Raw genomic sequence first — 27,402 nt, forward strand, 5'->3', positions numbered from 1 at the left:
TGCCTTATTTGAAAGTTTAATATTCATTTTAAACGTCTTGTTCAGGAAAACAACAGGGTCATAAGGAACAAGTCGAGTCCCTAAACGAACCCCAAATACTCCCCAATTACCGTCCTCCACCCCGGGTGAAAATAACCAAAACACCCCTTCCCTTCCAACCCCAAAATAAAAAATAAAATAAAAAAATGCAACTGCACTTCAAGCAAAAGTTTCAACCCAAAAAAATCTCTCTGACACTTAAAACTGAGAAGGAGGAGGATGAGGAGGAGGGGGGGTTAAGAAAAGAGAAAGGTAGGAGACTCATTTCAGAAGGGTGAGGAGAGGGGGAGCGGTGGAGAAAAGAGAAAGGTAAGACTCATTTCAGAAGGGTGAGGAGAGGGGGAGCGGTGGAGAAAAGAGAAAAGGAAGGAGACTCATTTCAGAAGGGTGAGGAGAGGGGGAGCGGTGGAGAAAAGGTAGGAGACTCATTTCAGAAGGGTGAGGAGTGGAGGAGCAGTGGAGAAAAGGAAGGAGACTCATTTCAGAAGGGTGAGGAGAGGGGGAGCGGTGGAGAAAAGAGAAAAAGGTAGGAGACTCATTTCAGAAGGGTGAGGAGAGGGGGAGCGGTGGAGAAAAGGTAGGAGACTCATTTCAGAAGGGTGAGGAGAGGGGGAGCGGTGGAGAAAAGAGATAAAGGTAGGAGACTCATTTCTAAAGCGTTGTTGGATATAATCTCTCTTCTCATTGGCTGGCGGAGTCAGGGTGTATCCAGGTCGTCGTTATGGCAATAGAGGGTCAGGGGTTCGGAGGTACAGTGGCCACTGGGAAGGTGTGTGTCCTAAAAGGCACCCTATTCCCTATATAGTGCACTACTTTTGATCTGAGCCCTATTGACCCTGCGATAGACAAGTGTTCTGTCCAAGGGCTTAACTTGCACATCAAACTCTCTCTCTCTCTCACACTACACCAACAGGAGATTGTCCCATAGGGCAGGATGAGCCTTTCTGGCTTGGACAAGGCTACTATCGCCACTGGTCAAAAAGTACTATATAGGGAAGAGGGTGCCATTTGGGAACGTCCGAGGTGGACCACATCAATGTACAACGAGGGCCCCGGCTGCGTAGCTAACAGAGCTGTCCTGCCAGTTCCTGCACTGGGACGACTGGGCATAGTTCAGGAAGGAGAAGTTCATCTCTGTTCCACTCTTCCTCAGCTCAGACACAGCCTGGAAAAAACAAATCAAGTAGGAAGAAAACAAGCAACAGTCAGATGTACCCTACCGTTCAAAAGTTTGAAATGTCCTTGTTTTTAAAAAGAAAAGCACTTTTTAGATACTAGTTGAGTATCTGGAACATCAGCATTTGTGGGTTCGATTACAGGCACAAAATGGCCAGAAACAAATACATTTCTTCTGAAACTCGTCAGTCTATTCTTGTTCTGAGAAATTAAGGCTATTCCATGTGAGAAATTGCCAAGAAACTGAAGATCTCGTACAACGCTGTGTACTACAGCGCAAACTGGCTCTTACCAGAATAGAAAGAGTGGGAGGCCCCGGTGCACAACTGAGCAAGAGGACAAGTACATTAGAGTGTCTAGTTTGAGAAACAGACGCCTTACAAGTCCTCAACTGGCAGCTTCATTAAATAGTACCTGCAAAACACCAGTCTCAACGTCAACAGTGAAGAGTCGACTCCGGGATGCTGGCCTTCTAGGCAGAGTTCCTCTGTCCAGTGTCTCTCTGCCTAAAAGGCCAGCATCCCGGAGTCGCCTCTTCACTGTTGACGTTGAGACTGGTTTTTTGCAGGTACTATTTAATGAAGCTGCCAGTTGAGGACTTGTAAGGCGTCTGTTTCTCAAACTAGACACTAATGTACTTGTCCTCTTGCTCAGTTGTGCACCGGGGCCTCCCACTCCTCTTTCTATTCTGGTTAGAGCCAGTTTGCGCTGTTCTGTGAAGGGAGTAGTACACAGCGTGGTACGAGATCTTCAGTTTCTTGCCAATTTCTCGCATGGAATAGCCTTCATTTCTCAGAACAAGAATAGACTGATGAGTTTCAGAAGAAAGTTCTTTGTTTCTGTCCATTTTGAGCCTGCAATCAAACCTACAAATGCTGATGCTCCAGATACTCAACTAGTCTAAAGAAGGCCAGTTTTATTGCTTCTTTAAATCAGCACAACAGTTTTCAGCTGTGCTAACATAATTGCAAAAGGGTTTTCTAATGATCAATTAGCCTTTTAAAATGATAAACTTGGATTAGCTAACAACGTGTCATTGGAACACAGGAGTGATTGTTGCTGATAATGGGCCTCTGTACTCCTATGTAGATATTCCATTAAAAATCATCCGTTTCCAGCTACAATAGTCATTTACAACATTAACAATGTTTACACTGTATTTCTGATCAATTTGATGTTATTTTAATGGACAAAAAAAAATAGCTTTTCTTTTAAAAACAAGGACATTTTTAAGTGACCCCAAACTTTTGAACGGTAGTGTACATCACAGGAACAGTCAGATCTTCATGCACACAGGGCTGTGTTATGTGATGAATAACTAAGGTTTACTGCAGATGCCAGATTATCATGTGGTTGTTGTTATTCTCGTTACGACTCACGTTCAGCAGCACTCCAATAGGATGACGTCCACAGATGGTGTTGTGGTATTTCTTCAAGTAGTTGGTGAAGGACATGGGGTCCAGTGTTTCTATAATACCCATACCCTGGAGAGACAAGAGAGAGGTATCAGACTGGGTTCTAAACTGCCCTCTAACAGTTAGCTATATAACCCTAACCCTGGAGAGACAAGAGAGAGGGGTTTAGAACCCAGTCTGATACCCCTAACAGTTAGCTATATAACCCTAACCCTGGAGAGACGAGAGGGGTGTAGAACCCAGGCAGATACCCCTAACAGTTAGCTATATAACCCTAACCCTGGAGAGAGGGGTTTAGAACCCAGACTGATACCCCTAACAGTTAGCTATATAGCCCTAACCCACGAGAGAGGGGTTTAGAACCCAGTCTGATACCCCTAACAGTTAGCTATAACCCTAACCCTGGAGAGACGAGAGGGGTTTAGAACCCAGTCTGATACCCCTAACAGTTAGCTATATAACCCTAACCCTGGAGAGAGGGGTTTAGAACCCAGACTGATACCCCTAACAGTTAGCTACAGTACCAGTCAAAAGTTGACACACCTATTCATTATAGGATTTTTCTTGATTTTTACTATTGTCTACATTTTAGAAAAATAGTGAAGACATCAAAACTATGAAATAACACAAATGGATCATGAAGTACCGTAATTTCCGGACTATTAAGCACACCTGAATATAAGCCGCACCCACTGAATTAAAATTTTGTTTTTTATTTTGAACATAAATAAGTCGTACATGTCTATAAGCCGCAGGTGCCCACCGGTACATTGAAACAAATGAACTTTACACAGGCTTTAACGAAACACGGCTTGTAACAAAAAAATAAAAAAAATTGCAGTAAGCTTTAGTTGTCTTTTTGCACTGAGTCAATTCCTCACGCTGCTGTTTCCAACGTCTTATCATCGACTCTTTAAGACCAAGCTCCTGTGCAGCAGCTCTATTTCCTTTTCCAACAGCCAGATCAATCGCCTTCAACTTGAAAGCTGCATCATATGCATTTCTCCGTGTCTTTGCCATGATGAGGGTGACAAAATGACTACCGTAATCAGAATGATGGGAAGTTTGAGAGCGCTCGATTTAATCTAAACAGTAAATAAAAAAGTTGTTTGACCTTAACCCGTTCGGCAATTTCATTGGTCTGATGAAAGTTTCATGCCGCCAAAAAACTGAGCACGTCACAGAATGTGTTTTTTTGGAGAAAAAACATTTGAAAGCGGGAAAAATCCATATATTAGCCGCGTCATTGTTTAAGCCACGAGGTTCAAAGCATGGGAAAAAAGTTGCGGCTTATAGTCCGGAATTTACGGTAACCAAAAAAAGTGTTAAACAAATAAAAAATATTTTAGATTCTTCAAAGTAGACACCCTTTCTTTGCCTTGACAACAGCTTTGCACACTCTTGGCATTCTCTCAACCAGCTTCATGAGGTAGTCACCTGGAATGCATTTCAATTAACAGGTGTGCCTTGTTAAAAGTTTATTTGTGGAATTTCTTTCCTTCTTAATGCGTCTGAGCCAATCAGTTGTGTTGTGACAAGGTAAGGGTGGTATACAGAAGATTTTACCTTATTTGGTAAAATACCAAGTCCATATTATGGCAAGAAGAGCTCAAATAAGCAAAGAGAAACGACAGTCCATCATTACTTTAAGACATGAAGGTCAGTCAATACGGAAAACTTCAAATGCAGTCGCAAAAACCATCAAGGCCTATGATGAAACTGTCTCTCACGAGGACCGCCACAGGAAAGGAAGACCCAGAGTTCCTCTGCTGCAGAGGATATGTTCATTAGAGTTACCAGCCTCAGAAATTGCAGCCCAAATAAATGCTTCACAGAGTTCAAGTAACAGACGCATCTCATCAACTGTTCAGAGGAGACTGCGTGAATCAGGCCTTCATGGTCGAATTGCTGCAAAGAAACCACTACTAAAGGACACCAATAAGAAGAAGAGACTTGCTTGGGTCAAGAAACACAAGCAATGGACATTAGACCGGTGGAAATCTGTCATTTGGTCTGATGAGTCCAAATGTGAGATTTTTGGTTCCAACCACCGTGTCTTTGTGAGATGCAGAGTAGGTGAACAAAATGCGGAGGTCGCATGTGTGGTTCCCACCGTGAAGCATGGAGGAGGTGTTATGGTGTGATGGTGCTTTGCTGGTGACACTGTCACTGATTTATTTAGAATTCAAGGCACACTTAACCAGCATGGCTACCACAGCATTCTGCAGTGATACACCATCCCATCTGGTTTGCGTTTAGAGGGACTATCATTTGTTTTACAACAGGACAGTGACCCAACACACCTCCAGGCTGTGTAAAGGCTATCTGACCAAGAAGGAGAGTGATGAGTGCTGCATCAGATGACCTGGCCTCCACAATCACCCGACCTCAACCCAATTGAGATGGTTTGGGATGAGTTGGACTGCAGAGTGAAGGAAAAGCAGCCAACAAGTGCTCAGCAAATGTGGGAACTTCTTCAAGACTGTTGGAAAAGCATTCCAGCTGAAGCTGGTTGAGAGAATGCCAAGAGCGTGCAAAGCTGTCACCAAGGCAAAGGGTGGCAAGTTTGAAGAATCTCAAATATGAAGTGGAAACGTCTTGGAGCAACAATGGCTCATCCGCGAAGTGGTAGGCCACACAAGCTCACAGAACGGGACTGCCAAGTGCTGAAGCACATAAAAACCGTCTGTTCTCAGCTGAAACTGCATCTGGAAGCAACATCAGCACAAGAACTGTTAGTCTGGAGCTTCATGAAATGGGTTTCCATGGCCCGAGCAGCCGCACACAAGCCTAAAAGCACCATCCGCAATGCCAAGCGTTGGCTGAAGTGGTGTAAAGCTCGCCGCCATTGGACTCTGGAGGAGTGGAAACATCTTCTCTGGAGTGATGAATCATGCTTCACCATCTGGCAGTCCAACGGACTAATCTGGGTTTGGATGCCAGGAGAACGCTTCCTGCCCGAAAGCATAGTGCCAACTGTAAAGTTTGGTGGAGAAGGAATAATGGTCTGGGGCTGTTTTTCATGGTTCGGGCCCCTTAGTTCCAGTGAAGGGAAATCATACTGCTACAACATACAATGACATTCCAGACGATTCTGTGCTTCCAACTTAGTGGCAACAGTTTGGGGAAGGCCCTTTCCTGTTTCAGCATGACAATGCCCCCGTGCACAAAGCGAGGTCCATACAGAAATGGTTTGTCGAGATCAGTGTGGAAGAACTTGACTGGCCTGCACAGAGCTCTGACCTCAACCCCACTGAACACCTTTGGGATAAACTGGAACACCGACTGCGAGCCAGGCCTAATCACCCAACATCAGTGCCCAACCTCCCGAACGCTCTTGTGGCTGAATGGAAGCAAGTTCCTGCAGCAACGTTCCAACATCTAGTGGAAAGTCTTCCCAGAAGAGTGGAGGCTGTTATAGTAGCAAAAGGGGGGACCAACTCCATATTAATACCCATGATTTTGGAATGAGATGTTTGACGAGCAGGTGTCCACATACTTTTTTGGTCAAGTAGTGTATTTTACATATGTTTTTGCAGTTCTAGCGAAACGTTTATGTCCCTAGCTTCAACGGTACAGTAATACTTAATATAAGAAAATCCCCATAAATACAGAGAACGGAAATAAGAAATACATAAATATTAGAACAAGCAACGTCAGAGTCCGGAATATATAAAAACAGGTATGATGGTGTGTATATAGACATTATGGACATCTGTCATGTTACTGCCTAGAAAGAACTGAATATCACAATGCGTTTACCATTTTATCAAGGTGTTCAATGGATCTGTGGATCTCTCCTTGAGCCTCGTCATAGTACGTGTAACGGAACCGTTGACCTGTGGGAAGGAGGTAAACACATTAACCGTTGGGAAGGAGGTAAACACATTAACCGTTGGGAAGGAGGTAAACACATTAACCGTTGGGAAGGAGGTAAACACAGTAACCGTTGGCCTGTGGGAAGGAGGTAAACACATTAACCGTTGACCTGTGGGAAGGAGGTAAACACAGTAACCGTTGGGAAGGAGGTAAACACAGTAACCGTTGGGAAGGAGGTAAACACATTAACCGTTGGCCTGTGGGAAGGAGGTAAACACATTAACCGTTGGGAAGGAGGTAAACACATTAACCGTTGGCCTGTGGGAAGGAGGTAAACACATTAACCGTTGGGAAGGAGGTAAACACATTAACCGTTGGGAAGGAGGTAAACATAGTAACCGTTGGGAAGGAGGTAAACATAGTAACAGTTGGGAAGGAGGTAAACACATTAACCGTTGGGAAGGAGGTAAACACAGTTGGGAAGGAGGTAAACACATTAACCGTTGGGAAGGAGGTAAACACAGTAACCGTTGGGAAGGAGGTAAACATAGTAACCGTTGGGAAGGAGGTAAACACATTAACCGTTGGGAAGGAGGTAAACACATTAACCGTTGGGAAGGAGGTAAACACATTAACCGTTGGGAAGGAGGTAAACATAGTAACCGTTGGGAAAGAGGTCAAATCAAAAAATCTAATCAAATTTATTTATATAGCCCTTCGTATATCAGCTGAAATCTCAAAGTGCTGTACAGAAACCCAGCCTAAAACCCCAAACAGCAAGCAATGCATGTGAAAGAGGCACGGTGGCTAGGAAAAACTCCCTAGAAAGGCCAAAAACCTAGGAAGAAACCTAGAGAGGAACCAGGCTATGAGGGGTGGCCAGTCCTCTTCTGGCTGTGCCGGGTGGAGATTAGAAACCTAGAGAGGAACCAGGCTATGAGGGGTGGCCAGTCCTCTTCTGGCTGTGCCGGGTGGATATTATAAGAGAACATGGTCAAGATGTTAAAATGTTCATAAATGACCAGCATGGTCAAATAATAATAATCATTGTAGTTGTCGAGGGTGCAACAAGCACGTCCGGTGAACAGGTCAGGGTTCCGTAGCCGCAGGCAGAACAGTTGAAACACATTAACCGTTGGGAAGGAGGTAGACACAGTAACCGTTGGCCTGTGGGAAGGAGGTAAACACAGTAACCTGTGGGAAGGAGGTAAACACATTAACCGTTGGGAAGGAGGTAAACACATTAACCGTTGGGAAGGAGGTAAACACATTAACCGTTGGGAAGGAGGTAAACACATTAACCTGTGGGAAGGAGGTAAACACATTAACCGTTGGGAAGGAGGTAAACACAGTAACCTGTGGGAAGGAGGTAAACACAGTAACCTGTGGGAAGGAGGTAAACACAGTAACCTGTGGGAAGGAGGTAAACACATTAACCGTTGGGAAGGAGGTAAACACATTAACCGTTGGGAAGGAGGTAAACACATTAACCGTTGGGAAGGAGGTAAACACATTAACCGTTGGGAAGGAGGTAAACACAGTAACCGTTGGGAAGGAGGTAAACACAGTAACCGTTGGGAAGGAGGTAAACACAGTAACCGTTGACCTGTGGGAAGGAGGTAAACACATTAACCGTTGGCCTGTGGGAAGGAGGTAAACACACTAACCGTTGACCTGTGGGAAGGAGGTAAACACATTAACCGTTGACCTGTGGGAAGGAGGTAAACACATTAACCGTTGGGAAGGAGGTAAACACATTAACCGTTGGGAAGGAGGTAAACACATTAACCGTTGACCTGTGGGAAGGAGGTAAACACATTAACCGTTGACCTGTGGGAAGGAGGTAAACACATTAACCGTTGACCTGTGGGAAGGAGGTAAACACATTAACCGTTGGCCTGTGGGAGTAGGTAAACACATTAACCGTTGACCTGTGGGAAGGAGGTAAACACAGTTGGGAAGGAGGTAAACACATTAACCGTTGGGAAGGAGGTAAACATTAACCGTTGGCCTGTGGGAAGGAGGTAAACACATTAACCGTTGGGAAGGAGGTAAACACATTAACCGTTGACCTGTGGGAAGGAGGTAAACACAGTTGGGAAGGAGGTAAACACATTAACCGTTGGGAAGGAGGTAAACATTAACCGTTGGCCTGTGGGAAGGAGGTAAACACATTAACCGTTGGGAAGGAGGTAAACATATTAACCGTTGGGAAGGAGGTAAACACATTAACCCTTGAATCATAAATTTTCATCACTAATTGTGTATAAAATGGGAAATTACAAGGTTGACAAAAGTTGACCTCTAAAATAACATTTTAGAATGATGAAATTACTAATGTTGTTTTATAATTTTAGGAATCCTTGAAAAATATGCAGGTGGTTGAGTTGTACCGATTAAAGGAATTATATTTAGTCAAAAGGTAGCTATTATGGACAACGGAGGAATATTACGGGATTGTTTTGTCTGTCATATCCATATTAGTATTTACTGTCTGCCTGTTATCTTCAATATCTTTCCCCATATTATTCAGTACATGTCATTTTACTTGTACTAAGCATTTAAAACTGTATACGCATTAATTTACATATACAATGAGCTCCAAAAGTAAAGTAGTGACGCGTGTTGTTTTGTCCCTGTACTCCGGCACTTCAGATTGTATCATTTCCAATGACCATCAGGTTACAGTGCAGACGGTCAGCTTTAATGAGCGGGTATTTTCATCCATATCGGGTGAAGTATTTACAAATTACAGAACTTATTGTACATGGGTACCCCCCCTTTTAGGGGACCAAAAGTATTGTGACTCTACGAACCTGTTGAATGCTTTTGCAGTATGTTTTGGTTGTGTTTCAGATTATGTTGTGACCAATAGAAATGAAATGGTAAATAATGTATTATTTAACCCAGGAAGAGTAGCTGCTGCCTTGGCAGGAACTAATGGGGATCCATAATAAACCCCAGGAAGAGTAGCTGCTGCCTTGACAGGAACTAATGGGGATCCTTAATAAACCCCAGGAAGAGTAGCTGCTGCCTTGACAGGAACTAATGGGGATCCATAATAAACCCCCAGGAAGAGTAGCTGCTGCCTTGGCAGGAACTAATGGGGAGCTATAATAAACCCCAGGAAGAGTAGCTGCTGTCTTGACAGGAACTAATGGGGATCCATAATAAACCCAGGAAGAGTAGCTGCTGCCTTGGCAGGAACTAATGAGGATCCATAATAAACCCCAGGAAGAGTAGCTGCTGCCTTGGCAGGAACTAATGGGGATCCATAATAAACCCTAGGAAGAATAGCTGCTGCCTTGGCAGGAACTAATGGGGATCCATAATAAACCCAGGAAGAGTAGCTGCTGCCTTGGCAGGAACTAATGAGGATCCATAATAAACCCCAGGAAGAGTAGCTGCTGCCTTGGCAGGAACTAATGGGGATCCATAATAAACCCTAGGAAGAATAGCTGCTGCCTTGGCAGGAACTAATGGGGATCTATAATAAACCCCAGGAAGAGTAGCTGCTGCCTCGGCAGGAAGTAACGGGGATCCATAATAAACCCCAGGAAGAGTAGCTGCTGCCTCGGCAGGAACTAACGGGGATCCATAATAAACCCCAGGAAGAGTAGCTGCTTCCTTGGCAGGAACTAACGGGGATCCATAATAAACCCCAGGAAGAGTAGCTGTTGCCTTGGCAGGAACTAATGGGGGATCCATAATAAACCCCAGGAAGAGTAGCTGCTTCCTTGGCAGGAACTAACGGGGATCCATAATAAACCCCAGGAAGAGTAGCTGTTGCCTTGGCAGGAACTAATGGGGGATCCATAATAAACCCCAGGAAGAGTAGCTGCTGCCTTGGCAGGAACTAACGGGGATCCATAATAAACCCCAGGAAGAGTAGCTGCTTCCTTGGCAGGAACTAACGGGGATCCATAATAAACCCCAGGAAGAGTAGCTGTTGCCTTGGCAGGAACTAATGGGGGATCCATAATAAACCCCAGGAAGAGTAGCTGCTGCCTTGGCAGGAACTAACGGGGATCCATAATAAACCCCAGGAAGAGTAGCTGCTTCCTTGGCAGGAACTAACGGGGATCCATAATAAACCCCAGGAAGAGTAGCTGCTGCCTTGGCAGGAACTAATGGGGATCCATAATAATAAGTATAATTAATAATAAATAATAAGAATACAATATTTTTCTAAACACTTCTACATTAACGTGGATGCTACCATGACTACAGATAATCCTGAATGAATCATGAATAATAAAATGGGCGAGGAAGTTAGACGGACAAATATCATACAGGGCAAAAGATGTTAACCTCTGTTGTTATTGTGAGAGGTTAGCATATCTTGGAAGTATGCTATTTGTTTGTAATTTTCTCACTCATCATATAACTAGGCCAATTTTCCATTATAAGCAACTGAAGCACAAAATATATGAATGTAAAATTCTATGAAAATTACAACACAAAATGAGTTTACCCTAAATTGGGCAACTCAACCGACTGGTTGTGATGTTTACAATGCACTATCACATTTTAAGTCATACAAATAACAATTATTTATGGCCTATACTGAGGCTAAATACAAGTATTCAAAAACAAAATCTGATATTTTTTGGGGGTGAGTGACAGTTAAGGATGAAGGAGAGGTTTTTCAACAAGACAGAACCATTGTTTCCTTATAGAATCACTTTCACACGATTGTCCTGACCCAAACTGAGCTGGTTTTTCTTTCCAAACTGACCTGGCTTTTCTTCCCAGCAACTACAGTGGATGGATGTATAACCAGACTAGCTCAACTCAGTAGTGTGAACAGGGTATAATATATTGATCTATACCAGTCCTGTTCTTTACGTACCCCAGTGGCAGAAGTCCGAGGAGATGATGAACAAGTTGGAGGGATCGGCCAGATACCTGCTGAGCAGTTTCCCATAATCCTGTTCTTTAGACTCACTGAGGGCTCCCACCAGCACCGGGACAATGCTGAGCTCGTCTTTATGACTGCAGTAGGAAAGGGAGACAACACATTACAAGTCTGTATGGGTGTGGTGCACAGGGGACAGTTACCCAACCTGATTAAAGGTGTGGCTATTAACCCAACCTGATTAAAGGTGAGGGTATTAATAACCCAACCTGATTAAAGGTGAGGGTATTAATAACCCAACCCGATTAAAGGTGAGGGTATTAATAACCCAACCTGATTAAAGGTGAGGGTATTAATAACCCAACCCGATTAAAAGGTGAGGGTATTAATAACCCAACCCGATTAAAGGTGAGGGTATTAATAACCCAACCCGATTAAAGGTGAGGGTATTAATAACCCAACCCGATTAAAAGGTGAGGGTATTAATAACCCAACCCGATTAAAAGGTGAGGGTATTAATAACCCAACCTGATTAAAGGTAAGGGTATTAACCCAACCTGATTAAAGGTGAGGGTATTAACCCAACCTGATTAAAGGCCTTCTCTGTTGCTCAGTTGGTAGAGCATGGTGTTTGCAACGCCAGGGTTGTGGGTTCGATTCCCACGGGGGGCCAGCACAGAAAAAAAAAAAAAAAATTAAATGTATGCATTCACTACTCTAAGTCGCTCTGGATAAGAGCGTCTGCTAAATGACTAAAAATGTAAATGTAAAGCTGAGGCTATTAACCTGTTAGGGTATAGGGGGCAGTATTGAGAATTTTTTGAAAAAATATGTGCCCATTTTTAACTGCCTCCTACACCTACCCAGTAACTACAATATGCATATACTTATTATATATGGATAGAAAACACCCTAAAGTTTCAAAAACTGTTTGAATGGTGTCTGTGAGTATAACAGAACTCATTTGGCAGGCAAAACCCTGAGACAGATTCTGACAAGAAGTGGATACCTGATGTGTTGAATTGACTTTGAGCCTATGCCATTGAAAAACAAAGGGGCTGAGGAATATTCTGGCACTTCCTATTGCTTCCACAAGATGTCCCCAGCCTTTACAAAGTGTTTTGAGTGTTCTACAGTGAGATCTGACCGAATAAGAGCCATGGAACGTGATGGTCCATTAGACCCCTGGCGCGCGATTTGATGGTGGGTACTCTCATTCCGAAACGTTTTAAAAGAAAACCCAATGGTCCGCCTTGAATTTTATTCATGTTCTGGTTAAAAAAGGCCCTAATGCTTTATGCGATACAACGTTTGACATGTTTGAACGAACGGAAATATATTTTTTCCGTTCTTGAAGTGAAGTGAAGTCCGGCTGGCTTAGATCATGCGCTACAACACGGAGGTTTTTCGACATAAATGATGAGCTTTTTTGAACAAAACTACATTCGTTATGGACCTGGGACTCTTTGGAAGTGACATCTGATGAAGAGAATCAAAGGTAATGGATTATTTACATAGTATTTTCGATTTTAGATTCCTCCAACATGGCGGCTAGTCTGTATCGCGATGCGTATTTTTCTGGCGCAGTGCTCAGATTATTGCAAAGTGTGATTTCCCAGTAATGTTAATTTTAAATCTGACAAGTCCATTGCGTTCAAGAGATGTAAATCTATAATTCTTTGAATGACAATATAATATTTTAGCAATGTTTTCTAATATTAATTAATTATTTTGTTGTCATGACTTGACTGCCGGTATTGGAGGGAAACGATTTCCTGAACATCAACGCCATAGTAAAACACTGTTTTTAGATATAAATATGAACTTGATAGAACTAAAAATGCATGCATTGTCTAACATAATGTCCTAGGAGTGTCATCTGATGGAGATTGTAAAAGGTTAGTGCATAATTTTAGCTGATTGTATGGTTTTGGTGAAGCCTGTCTTTGAATCGACAATGCATTGCACACCGCTATTGTCAATGTACTCTCCTAACATAACCTAACTTTATGCTTTCCCCGTAAAACCTTTTTGAAATCGGTAAACGTGGTTAGATTAAGAAGATGTTTATCTTTCAAAGGCTGTAAGTTAGTTGTATGTTTGAGAAATTTGAATTTGTACATTTATTTGGTTTCAAATTTGCCGCTCTTGAAATGCACCTGCTGTTGATAGGGTGCGCCACGGGGGGCACGCTAACGTCCCAGGTAGCCTCAAGAAGTTAATAACCCAACCCGATTAAAAGGTGAGGCTATTAATAACCCAACCCGATTAAAGGTGAGGGTATTAATAACCCAACCCGATTAAAGGTGAGGGTATTAATAACCCAGCCTGATTAAAGGTGAGGGTATTAATAACCCAGCCTGATTAAAGGTGAGGGTATTAATAACCCAGCCTGATTAAAGGTGAGGGTATTAATAACCCAGCCTGATTAAAGGTGAGGGTATTAATAACCCAACCCGATTAAAGGTGAGGGTATTAATAACCCAACCCGATTAAAGGTGAGGGTATTAATAACCCAACCCGATTAAAGGTGAGGGTATTAATAACCCAACCTGATTAAAGGTGAGGGTATTAATAACCCAACCTGATTAAAGGTGAGGGTATTAATAACCCAACCTGATTAAAGGTGAGGGTATTAATAACCCAACCTGATTAAAGGTGAGGGTATTAATAACCCAACCTGATTAAAGGTGAGGGTATTAATAACCCAACCTGATTAAAGGTGAGGGTATTAATAACCCAACCTGATTAAAGGTGAGGGTATTAATAACCCAACCTGATTAAAGGTGAGGGTATTAATAACCCAACCTGATTAAAGGTGAGGGTATTAATAACCCAACCTGATTAAAGGTGAGGGTATTAATTAACCAACCTGATTAAAAGATGTGCGTGTTTATTGAGTGGGTCCATTAACTGAGCATGCAGGCTTTACTTAGATTAGATTCTTGATTGATAATGAATCTCCATTAGCGACAACTAGTCTTACTGGGGGTCCGACACAGTAAACAACTAAATCATTAATAAACAACCAATCATAAACCATAGTAATGACGCCAACCATCCAACTCCTCCATTTGTCATGAGGCCCTGCTGGCTCCCACAACCAGGCAAACAGGTCAGGTCTGTATAGTGCCTCTAAGTCTCTTAATTACTGTACTCTCCAGTGATGGATGGCTTGTGATGAATGAAGCAGACAACCCATCTTACCTCTCCATGGCTTTAGCAGTGTAAGGCAGGTGCATTTCAATGCTGTGCTCATCCTCGTCTGTCTGAAGGCTCATCCTCTCAAACATCCCAGTCTTCCAGAGGTCAGCATAGACTAGAGAGAAGGAGGTGAGGATTCAACATGGACGTTATTACTGGTGAAGTGAGGATCGTATTATTAGCATTTGACTGCGAGTCAATAGTTCAGTGAGAATGTCTCTTTTTTCAGTATCAGTCTGATGATTGGTCCCCTGAGGACAAGTCATGTTGTTTTTCTTTGTGTCAAACTTAAATAAAAAGCCACAATAAAACACTGGATAAGGGCTGTGACGGTCATGGAATTTCAGATGATGGTAATTGGCCAGCCAAATGACCATCATGGTCTCAGTAATAACTTGAAAAAATAATAATTAGGCTCATTTTCTCCTCTCCTTCGCTCCGGACTGCATGTGCTGCCATATAAAGAGAATAGAAGGGGCGTCCCCATTCAAGTCAATGGTAGTGTAATGGTTGGACTGGAGGCCCCTGTGACTGTACCAATAGGAGCAAAGCAGGAAGTGTACCCATCAATAGCAGTTAATTCAAATGTTAACATTCTATACTGAACAAAAATAAACGCAACATGTAAATTGTTGGTCCCATGTTTCATGAGCTGAAATAAAATATCCCAGAAATGTTCCATATCCACAAAAAATGTATTTCTCTCTAATTTTGTTCACTAATTTATTTACATCCCTGTTGGTGAGCATTTATCCTTTGCCAAGATAATCCATCCACCTGACAGATGTGGCATATCAAGAAGCTGATTAAAACAGCATTATCATTACACAGGTGCACCTTGTGCTGGGGACAATAAAAAGGCCACTAAAATGTGCAGTTTGGTCACACAACACAATGCCACAGATGTCGCAAGTTTTGAGGGAGTGTGCAATTGGTATGCTGACTGCAGGAACGTCCACCAGAGCTGTTGCAAGATAATTTTGTTAATTTCTCTACCATAAGCCGCCTCCAACGTCGTTTTAAAGAATTTGGCAGTACATCCAACCGGCCTCACAACTGCAGACCACGTGTAACCATGCCAGCAAAGGACCTCCACCTTTGGCTTCTTCACCTGAGGCATCATCTGAGACCAGCCACCCGGACAACTGATAAAACTGTGGGTTTGCACAAAGAAAGAACTTCTGCACAAACTGTCAGAAACTGTCTTAGGGAAGCTTATTTGTTATTATTCATGATTATTATTTATTCGTCTGCAGGTCATCGTCGTAACTAACATCAATGGATAAATGCTCACCTTCGATGGCCACTGGCACGCTGGAGAAGTGTTCTCTTCAGGGATGAATCCCAGTTTCAACTGTCCCGGGCAGACGGCAGACAGCGTGTATGGCGTCGTATGAACAGAGCGCCATAAGCTACGGACAACAAACCCAATTGCATTTTAACGATGGCAATTTGAATGCACAGAGATACCGTGACGGGATCCTGAGGCCCATTGTCGTGTCATTCATCCGCCGCCATCACCTCATGTTTCAGTATGATAATGCACAGCCCCATGTCGCAAGGATCTGTACACAATTCCTGGAAGCTGAAAATGTCCCAGTTCTTCCATGGCCTGCATACCTTACCAGACATGTCACGCATTGAGCATGTTTGGGATGCTCTGGATTGACGTGTACGACACCGCGTTCCAGTTCCAATATCCTGCATCTTCACACAGCCATTGAAGAGGTGTGGGACAACATTCCACAGGCCACAATCAACACCCTGATCAACTCTATGTGGAGGAGATGTGTCGCGCTGCATGAGGCAAATGGTGGTCACACCAGATACTGACTGGTTTTCTGATCCACGTCCCTACCTTTCTTTTTTTGAAGGTATCTGTGACCAACAGATACATATCTGTATTCCCAGTCAAATCCATAGATTAGGGCCAAATACATTTAATTAAATTTAATTATTTCCTTACATGAAATGTAACTCCGTAAAAAAAATAAAAAAAATGTTGCACGTTGCGTTTATATTTTTGTTCAGTGTCCATTACCATGGAAATGATTGCATCATAATACCAGGCAGCCATTGAGTGTACACATTGAAGCACATTGTGTTACATCATCCCATGTCTAAAATGTGCTGTATAAATAAAGCTTGATTTGATCAATCTAATTGCCAGGGTTAGAGGTTCCCCTTCAGTCTGTAAAACATAAACAACCAATCCTATTCACCTGAAGCAAACTGAAATCCCGCCCAACAGGGATGCCGAGCCCACCCTCAGAAGCCCCGCCTTCCTGGCTATAATACTGGGGGAAAAAATAAATAAAAATCGCATCAATTTCCTCAATTCTTCACTACGAGATTTGGTTCCGACTTAGTGGGGAGAGGGAGTACTCGTCCCCCTAGATGTTGCGATGTTTCAGTCTTGGTATGTGTGTTTGCTTGTGAAACCAATGCTTCCTTGCTTATGCAGGATGTGTTGGCTAAAAACCCACTACTTTCTGCTCTGCTTGTGAAACCAATGCTTCCTTGCTTGAGTAAGATGGCCTCCGACTGTGCCCTAGGTGGTTTCACAATGAACATGAAAGATACGAGGTCCGTCCTGTTGCCTGGGGTGGAAATAGGCTCAGGTGGCCTTGGCCCAGACCAGTTACGAAGAGGCCTTGGCCCAGCCCGGCCCAGACCAGTTACGAAGAGGCCTTGGCCCGGCCCGGCCCAGACCAGTTACAAAGAGGCCTAGGCCCGGCCCGGCCCAGACCAGTTACAAAGAGGCCTAGGCCCGGTCCGGCCCAGACCAGTTACAAAGAGGCCTAGGCCCGGCCCGGCCCAGACCAGTTACAAAGAGGCCTAGGCCCGGCCCGGCCCAGACCAGTTACAAAGAGGCCTTGGCCCGGCCCAGACCAGTTACAAAGAGGCCTTGGCCCGGCCCAGACCAGTTACAAAGAGGCCTTGGCCCGGCCCAGACCAGTTACAAAGAGGCCTTGGCCCGGCCCAGACCAGTTACAAAGAGGCCTTGGCCCGGCCCGGCCCAGACCAGTTACAAAGAGGCCTTGGCCCGGCCCGGCCCAGACCAGTTACAAAGAGGCCTTGGCCCGGCCCAGACCAGTTACAAAGAGGCCTTGGCCCGGCCCAGACCAGTTACAAAGAGGCCTTGGCCCGGCCCAGACCAGTTATAAAGAGGCCTTGGCCCGGCCCAGACCAGTTACAAAGAGGCCTTGGCCCGGCCCGGCCCAGACCAGTTACAAAGAGGCCTTGGCCCGGCCCGGCCCAGACCAGTTACAAAGAGGCCTTGGCCCGGCCCAGACCAGTTACAAAGAGGCCTTGGCCCGGCCCAGACCAGTTACAAAGAGGCCTTGGCCCGGCCCAGACCAGTTACAAAGAGGCCTTGGCCCGGCCCAGACCAGTTACAAAGATGCCTTGGCCCGGCCCAGACCAGTTATGAAGAGGGCTGTAACGGTACAAGTATTCAGAACGAACCGTTCGGTACAGGGACGTCAGTTCGGTCCACACTGTGGCTGGTCAAAAAGATAATAGCATGTTCTCCACTGCTCAACGAGAATAGCCTATGCAGAGTGCTGCGTGTGGCTTGTTGTTGTCGACTAAATCAAAACAATTAAAGTCTCTGTGTTTGGCAAAGCAAGCTAGGACATTGTCTAAATCAATAGAAGATGGAATTAAAACAATGGCATTCAAAGTTAAATGAGAAGTATATGGTAGAAGGACTAAGAGCAAGGCTGCTCTTTATAACCTGAATGGAGATGTTTAACCGCAGGACAGGAAGAAAGCTCATGCACTGGCCAACCAGCTTCTCCTGGTTTGATGCAGTCAAGACAGATACTACGTCATCATACCGGATGATAAATCACCTCACTCACAGTACACACACACACCTCTCTCTCTCTCTCTCTCTCTCTCTCTCCCTCCCTCCCTCCCTCCCTCACAGTACACATGCCCCTCCCTCCCTCACAGTACACATGCCTCTCATGTATCTATATTGAAAAATGTATTTATGCGTGTTTGTTCGGGTGGGAAAGCCCCAGGTCCATATGAGAATGGGTCCAACTTCTTAGAGCTCTACTTGAGGCCCAACAACAGACAACGCCAGGAACATTGTAAATGATGTCACAGAAACTGGACTTGGGCCTGGAAAGGTGCGGTTTTTTTTGGGGCCAAATAAACATAAAATGACGTACAGTAAGTGTCTAAAGATAATTTCTCCTCTGTACCGTAACCCCAAAACACCAACACGTACCGAAACATGGGTTTGGTGAACTGTTACACCCTTAGTTATGAATAGAACTACTGTTCTCTGAAGGAGGGAACGAGGTACAACAGATTTGGGACCAAACCAACATCAGTTTGAACTCACTGAAGAGTGGTACTGAATTGAGGAAATGGATGCGAGCCTCGCTATTAAAGCAGGGCCAACTAGAAGTAGATCCCTACCCTTCTGGTCAATCCTGAGGTCATAGAGAGGTGTTTTATAAACCTCAGCAGACTACAGGGCAAAGTGTGTGTGTGTGTGTGTGTGTGTGTGTGTATGTGTGTGTGTGTGTGTGTGTACCTACCCTTCTGGTCAATCCTGAGGTCGTAGAGAGGAGTTTTATAAACCTCAGCGGAGGACAGGGCACAGCGGGACAGAGGAACATGGTGAGACGGACCCAAGATGAACACCCTGCGACTACAGGGGGAAAGAGAGGACTCAGTCACCTCACTGTCCTCAGTAGGACTCAGTCACCTCACTGTCCTCAGTAGGACTCGGTCACCTCACTGTCCTCAGTAGGACTCGGTCACCTCACTGTCCTCAGTAGGACTCGGTCACCTCACTGTCCTCAGTAGGACTCGGTCACCTCACTGTCCTCAGTAGGACTCAGTTCAGCATTGCAGCTCAGTGGACCAGTCACCACTGACCAGCCATCACGGACCAGCCATTAGTAACGTCGCCCGACCAGCCATCATGGACCAGTCACCACTGACCAGCCATCATGGACCAGTCACCACTGACCAGCCATCATGGACCAGCCATCATGGACCAGCCACCACGGACCAGCCATCACGGACCAGCCATCACGGACCAGCCATCACGGACCAGCCATCACGGACCAGCCATCACGGACCAGCCATCACGGACCAGCCATTAGTAACGTCGGCCGACCAGGCTTCGTTCATGTTGTTCCAAGGTGAGGCTGTGACAGAGGCTACTCCAATACTGCTAACTACTGTCTGTCTGAGGTAACTACAGTCTCATAGTTCCTTCATGGTGAAACAGGGCAGGATAAGGGTTTGATAAGGAGGGAAAATGTAGAAAAAGCATTTTAAAAACCTCTCATTTTCGATTTGATGATAGTTAAAATCGTCCATGAAAATGTATTTTGTTACTTACAAAATATGTTTTAATTTAGAAACCTGATTGAACGTATGTAAGGCAACAGACATGGTAAATGACTTACGTAACAGAAGGGTCGATTTGTTTGTAGGCGTGTGCAGCACAAGCACCGCAGTAGGAATATCCTGCATGGCTGGAAACACAACAAGACACCATTAAAACCTGGCTGAAAACACATTAAAACCTGGCTGGAAACACATAACAAGACACCATTAAAACCTGGCTGGCTGACAACACATTAAAACCTGGCTGGAAACACATTAAAACCTAGCTGGCTGACAACACAATACAACCTGGCTGGCTGACAACACAATACAACCTGGCTGGCTGACAACACAATACAACCTGGCTGGCTGACAACACAATACAACCTGGCTGGCTGACAACACAATACAACCTGGCTGGCTGACAACACAATACAACCTGGCTGGCTGACAACACAATACAACCTGGCTGGCTGACAACACAATACAACCTGGCTGGCTGGCTGACAACACAATACAACCTGGCTGGCTGGCTGACAACACAATACAACCTGGCTGGCTGGCTGACAACACAATACAACCTGGCTGGCTGACAACACAACCTGGCTGGCTGGCTGACAACACAATACAACCTGGCTGGCTGACAACACAATACAACCTGGCTGGCTGACAACACAATACAACCTGGCTGGCTGACAACACAATACAACCTGGCTGGCTGACAACACAATACAACCTGGCTGGCTGACAACACAATACAACCTGGCTGGCTGACAACACAATACAACCTGGCTGGCTGACAACACAATACAACCTGGCTGGCTGACAACACAATACAACCTGGCTGGCTGGCTGACAACACAACCTGGCTGGCTGGCGGACAATACAACCTGGCTGGCTGACAACACAATACAACCTGGCTGGCTGACAACACAATACAACCTGGCTGGCTGGCTGACAACACAACCTGGCTGACAATACAACCTGGCTGGCTGACAACACAATACAACCTGGCTGACAACACAATACAACCAATAGAAAACATGGCCCCCACCTCCCCAATCACTACATTCACATTTCATTCATTCATACGATGTTATCCTCGACTTATAGGTTTCCTCGACTTATAGGAACAACTTGTAGTGGAGCTTACGGTGCTATAATGGCTCTAGCAGGGCTGACAGTGGATTGTGCTTGAGACAACCAGCCTTCTAGTTGTGTATTCAGCTGGGAGCCTGTAGAGAGGGAAGAAGAACAATTCATTAATCCATACCAAACCCCAAAAATGACTCTTCTGCTGTACCCAATGCCTCTTATACACAGGGGAACATACCCAGGTCGACATTATTAACTGCAGTAGAGAGAGTCAGCGGTTTTAAAAAGTTCGGCCCAGTACATGTGGAAGAGGACCGTCCTCTCCCACCCATCCAGGACATCTACTCTAAAAACGGTGGCTGAGGAAGGCCTGCAGCATCATTAAGGACCCCAAACGCCAGCTGTTCAACTGCCTTTACCGTCCAACAGACAGTATCGGAGCACCTCACCTTAGCACACATCCCCCCTTCCCCAAAACATACCACTGCACAATTTAAACACTCATCCCCCAATCCCCAAAACATACCACTGCACAATTTAAACACTCATCCCCCAATCCCCAAAACATACCACTGCACAATTTAAACTCTTGTCCACCAATCCCCTTTCCCCAAAACATGTGTAAATACTGGCCTATAAATGGTGCCTTCCTGTATTATAAACTGAAACGTTTATTCTATTCTACTGAGACATTTACTTTCTGTTTGTGTTCTTATCGTTTCATTGTCCAGAAGGAATCTGCAGTCAGCGTTTGGCTGGATGGTGTATACCATGTGTGTCCTGTACATACAACTAATAAAACTAAAACACAAGGACAAGGATAATCAGAAGCTACTTTCTCAGACAAAGTACAAGACTGACTGACTGAATCTGTACGCAACAGCTAGCTGGCTTATGTTGTGGAAAATTAAAATCAAATATTTCACAGATTCCCTGAACTTGTAAATTCAATTAGACTTTATTACAAAAAGTAACAAACCCGAGCAATTCCATGGAAGAACTGAATTCTCTTGCCACAGACCTCAGTTTTAATAGGTTTCCACCTTCAGATAACACACATGGTCACTCCCCTCTACATATACGATTAACACCCATTGGCCACCATTATCTTTCTGTCTCAATTCTTGCTTGTTTACCGATTCTATTGGTGGGGTTATCCATACACATAATGCAGGTGTCTGTCCAATGATACTCATGGGACTACACAATGGCTCTCCCCAAGCCTGTGACGCCACAGCCATACATATACAATAGAATCACATGCCTTAATGCTAGCCACAGCACCAGGTAATGACTTCCCTGAGGCCTATAACAACAACACAGCCATACATATATAATAGAATCACATGCCTTAATGCTAGCCACAGCACCAGGTAATGACTTCCCTGAGGCCTATAACAACAACACAGCCATACATATATAATAGAATCACATGCCTTAATGCTAGCCACAGCACCAGGTAATGACTTCCCTCACAACCATACATATACAATAGAATCACATGCCTTAATGCAAGCCACAGGACCAGGTAATGACTTCCCTCACAGCCATACATATACAATATAATCACATGCCTTAATGCTAGCCACAGCACCAGGTAATGACTTCCCTGAGGCCTATAATAACAACACAACCATACATATACAATATAATCACATGCCTTAATGCTAGCCACAGCACCAGGTAATGACTTCCCTGAGGCCTATAATAACAACACAACCATACATATACAATAGAATCACATGCCTTAATGCTAGCCACAGCACCAGGTAATGACTTCCCTGAGGCCTATAATAAAAGCACAGCCATACATATCAGCCTTTATTCTGCTTACACCTGTCTATTAATTAACCCTGTGTTTTCTGTCTCAATACCGCTGGGAGAACAGTCTGGATACTGGAAATAAAATCAGCCATAGTCATGAATTTTCACCTACACCTACTGGGATATGAATGCACTGACAGTGGAAAAAAAGTGTTGTTTTTCCTAAAAATCAATCCAATACATTGAGCAAAGAGGAGTCAATACTTGATCAATAAGGAAGGTTTTCATCTGCCTGGACAATGTTTACAAAATAGCTGTGACGCACTGGGACTGCATGTGCGTTTGTGTATTGGCCTACCATCAAAGCACTGCTTAAATGACTTCCTGATTACCTGAAATGAGGACAGACAGCGCTAGCCTATCCCATCTACCCTATTCCCTTTACAGAGCACCGCAGGACGATTTACAGAGTACCACAGGACGAGTCATAACACCCTTTACAGAGCACCACAGGACGATTTACAGAGTACCACAGGACGAGTCATAACACCCTTTACAGAGTACCACAGGACGAGTCATAACACCCTTTACAGAGTACCACAGGACGAGTCATAACACCCTTTACAGAGTACCACAGGACGAGTCATAACACCCTTTACAGAGTACCACAGGACGAGTCATAACACCCTTTACAGAGTACCACAGGACGAGTCATAACACCCTTTACAGAGTACCACAGGACGAGTCATAACACCCTTTACAGAGTACCACAGGACGAGTCATAACACCCTTTACAGAGGACGAGTCATAACACCCTTTACAGAGCACCACAGGACGAGTCATAACACCCTTTACAGAGTACCACAGGACGAGTCATAACACCCTTTACAGAGTACCACAGGACGAGTCATAACACCCTTTACAGAGTACCACAGGACGAGTCATAACACCCTTTACAGAGCACCACAGGACGAGTCATTATCCCCTATAAAATGTAGCGGTCAAACAGGGAAATGTTTCCAATTGTTTTTCCACCAATAATTTTCCCCCATAGGGGATTTTAGAAACTCTTCCAATAAGGGCTGTGTTTTGTGTAGTCTTACCCCGGCGTGACATGTTGATAACCATCTAAATCTCTCTAGGACACGGTGACTTATCAATACTAAATGTAGTAATTAATAAATTAGCTACATTTCTTCAAATGGATAATTATGTGAATTGTCTTGTGCAAGTTTTAAATTGAAACAATACCTGGTGTCAGCTAGAGAGGATGTGCAGCAGCTTGCAGGGATTTGTAGTTTTTCAGGATGTCTACATTAACGCTAATTAGCATTTTCAAATCAAGAGTAAATACAGGCGATTATATTGACAAGACACCGTGTCCTAGAGAGATTTAGATGGTTATCAAAAATGTCACGCCGGGGTAAGACTACACAAAACACAGCCCTTATTGGAAAAGTTTCTAAAATCCCCTATGGGGGAAAATTATTGGTGGAAAAACAATTGGAAACATTTCCCTGTTTGACCGCTAGGTTTTATGGGTGTTATGACACCTCCACAGTGCACTATATAGGGAATAGGGTGCCATTTGGGATGCAGTCTGAATGATGTCACCCTAATCCAACACCAGCAAGGCTCCGGGTACTCTGACCTTTCAGGACAACTCTGCTGATCCCTGATATTTAAGGCTACATCCCAAATGGTGCCTTGCTCAAGGGCACAATGGAGGATTCATGTCCCTTCAATCAATGTGACCCCCGACATCACTGTCTGTCTGTATCTTACCGGCTGGCTTCGTCAGCCTTGTTATGTGTGACTTGACTGGGCTGGAGCAGAGAGATAACAGGGAGATACAAGTCTTTACAACAATGTGTGTTTACGTCCCAAGGGGCACCTTATTCCCTTTATAGGGCACTTAATTGACCAGGGACCATAGAATAGGGCACTAATTGACCAGGGACCATAGAATAGGGCACTAATTGACCAGGGACCATAGGGCACTAAACTGACCAGGGACCATAGAATAGGGCACTAATTGACCAGGGACCATAGAATAGGGCACTAAACTGACCAGGGACCATAGAATAGGGCACTAATTGACCAGGGACCATAGGGCACTAAATTGATCAGGGACCAGAGAGAGACAGTTCCTCTGCGAAGTTCCATGAAGATCTTTAGAAAGTGTAACGGGTAATCGCTGCGGGCGATTCCTGCGAGGAATAAGCTGTCTCAAGGAACAAGAAAAAGCAAGCAACTGCTAACGAGTTATTGTTGATTGGGCGAAGTTCAATTAGAGAAACACTACACTACTTGCTGACCCGCTGCTGCGTCTTAAAGGGCCAGACCAAAATAACTAATTGGACGCGGGAATAGGAGGAGTGTCGCCTCAGTTTTGGGGATGTTTGAGAATAGGGCACTAATTGACCAGGGACCATAGGGCACTAATTGACCAGGGACCATAAAATAGGGTACTCATTTGACCAGGGACCATAGGGCCAGAGAATAGGGTGCAATTGGGGACAAAGCCTGTGTATATTGACAAATACTTCTGTTGTCCTCCTCACTATCACTGTATGCAAAGCAAACTGCCAAGCATCTAGCTGAGGGTTACTAATCAAGCCCATGATTCACTAAGGCTAATGTCATTTAGTTGAGCTAAAATAACTCGCTACATCCTCACGGTAAGATATTTTGAACACAGTAATATCCTAACTCACAGATTCCTTCACATTTATATTGCAATGTCAGAGAAAAATGCATGGAACATGATATACACTAGGCCCCTTGGATTATGGTTAGTTTAAATCCCCCCCCCCCCCCCAAAATCTACTTTTGATGACAATTTGCCGAAAGCCGTATCCCTTCTAGTCCCACAACCCTAGACCAGTAGCTACAGTTGGCTAACAAGGGCCATAGTAGCAAGCTTGCTAAGCTAAATGAAAAGTAATGTGTGAGATGAGGGATAAACTAGCTAGCTGATCCCAATGCAATATGAGCACTCAATTTGCTGCCTAGACCTACCCAGGGAGGTGGTCCTTTGTTCCAGACGAGAGGAATGTCCATGTGGACTAAATAACCAGGGAGGGTCAGTCAGAAGTCCTTTTGGTGGAGTAGGCTATAATGATAGATGGATAGGGGAATCTTTTGCTATAATGGTTAACTGACAGTTCACTGAGATGGTTGTCAGTGTTTTTGACATAATTAGCTAATGCTGTTGACAAGGGTTGCTACCTGTAACTACCTAGTATGGCTAGACATTTCTTCCAATCATCAGATCATATAACTCACCATTTCAACAACAAAAAAATCGCTAAAACATTTCCACTGAACGGCCATGGATTAAAAAAAGTTCTGAGTAAACAAGACATGCGTGGACTAAAATAATTGTATGTGTGTTAGCTAGTTTCTAACGCTAGCTTGTAAATAACAAGAAGAAGAAGAAGAAGAAAAATCGTCCTAATTCTGCTGTTTGATAAAGAAGTGACAGCTGATGCAAGCTAAGTAGCAGACTGTTGTTCTGGGCCAGCTTGATAGAGAACGGCCTGTTGTTGTTTTATCCCCCCTCACCTCTCTCCTACTCAACTAGCCAGCTATCTAACGTTAACTAGTTACTTTACCGGACAACAACAGCCCAAGAGAGGACCTGTCTGCAGCTAGCTAGCTAACTAACTAGCTAACTACCCCGGACAAACAGTCCCAAAGAAGAAACAAAAAAATAGTTCAGTAGCTAGCTAGTTAGCAAGGTTTGGTAACCAGGTTAGCTACTTACCCGGACAAACAACTCAAACATTACAGAGGAAGCCCCGTAAAATACAGCTAGTTATCTTGACCCCTATTAGTTAACTAGTTAAGCCTGGTCTCTGGCCCATTTTCCCGGTTCGGTTCTGTACCTGAGGCGGTGTACCAACTACCAGCGTGACTTGCTTCTCTGCTAACGGCTCGGTTCGACATCTTAGCTGCCGAGCTGCCTATCTTGGTAAGATGTCCGGTAGAAAAATATAGATATATTTTTTAAATTAACTCTGGGAGGGAGGAGGGGGAAGAAAAAAAACACCTAAATAGAAACCATCAAATAAAAACAAAAACAAAAAAAAGTTGACAAGACAAAAGAAAGAAGAATAGCTAGCTAGAGATTAGCCAAGTTATCCAGATGTCGTTGAAGTTGAAATGCTGAGGGGAAAAGTGATGCTAACGGTTACTTTAAAAAAAAAGAAGATTAAACGAGTTATTTTTTTTTTTTACGTTATGAACAAAACAAAAAAACCTCAATGCAGTTTGTCAAAGTAGTACTATTGATTTGACTAAAACTAGTTTGTCATAAATCGGGCTAGATGGTAGCAACTGTACATCATCATCGACTAAAGTAATATGTTTGTTTTTTTAGCATACAGCAGAGATAATATAAAACAGGAGATAGGAAACCTAATGAAGAATGTCTCTGGCCTCGCCGAGCAGACCGTCGACTCAATGCGTTTACGTTGTCATGCAATTACATCTTAAATTTGAGGGTATAAATCGAGCAGTCGAGTAAAATTAGTCGAGCAAATTATTATTATTATTATTTATTTATTTAAATTAATAAATCAATGCAAAAAGTACATGGGATACACATATATATATATATATATATTGAAAGAATATACAAAGGACATTTGGGCAATTGGGTAAATT

At 44.0% G+C, this 27,402-nt stretch overlaps 1 protein-coding gene across 3 annotated transcripts; it reads right to left on the reverse strand.

Annotated features, from left to right (window-relative positions):
* LOC115201773 (protein MEMO1) lies at positions 1 to 27,158 on the reverse strand. Of its 3 annotated transcripts, none has more exons than XM_029765662.1 (10): positions 26,020 to 26,429; positions 25,753 to 25,846; positions 21,026 to 21,107; positions 19,953 to 20,021; positions 19,071 to 19,183; positions 14,515 to 14,626; positions 11,302 to 11,444; positions 6,393 to 6,469; positions 2,595 to 2,699; positions 1 to 1,204 (listed from the first exon to the last, which is right to left on the reverse strand). In XM_029765662.1, the coding sequence occupies exons 1-10, from the start codon at positions 26,065 to 26,067 to the stop codon at positions 1,073 to 1,075; spliced, it is 975 nt and encodes a 324-aa protein (XP_029621522.1). In that variant the 5' UTR covers positions 26,068 to 26,429; the 3' UTR covers positions 1 to 1,072. The 3 variants fall into 3 exon arrangements, with proteins under 3 accessions (XP_029621522.1, XP_029621523.1, XP_029621524.1); XM_029765663.1 differs by lacking the exon at positions 26,020 to 26,429 and adding an exon at positions 26,501 to 26,536 and having other exon boundaries at positions 1,073 to 1,204; XM_029765664.1 differs by lacking the exons at positions 25,753 to 25,846; positions 26,020 to 26,429 and adding an exon at positions 26,622 to 27,158 and having other exon boundaries at positions 1,073 to 1,204.
* Positions 27,159 to 27,402: the final 244 nt, after the last annotated feature.

Source organism: Salmo trutta, chromosome 10 (genome assembly GCF_901001165.1).
Source record: "Salmo trutta chromosome 10, fSalTru1.1, whole genome shotgun sequence".
NCBI classification, from domain to species: Eukaryota; Metazoa; Chordata; class Actinopteri; order Salmoniformes; family Salmonidae; genus Salmo; species Salmo trutta.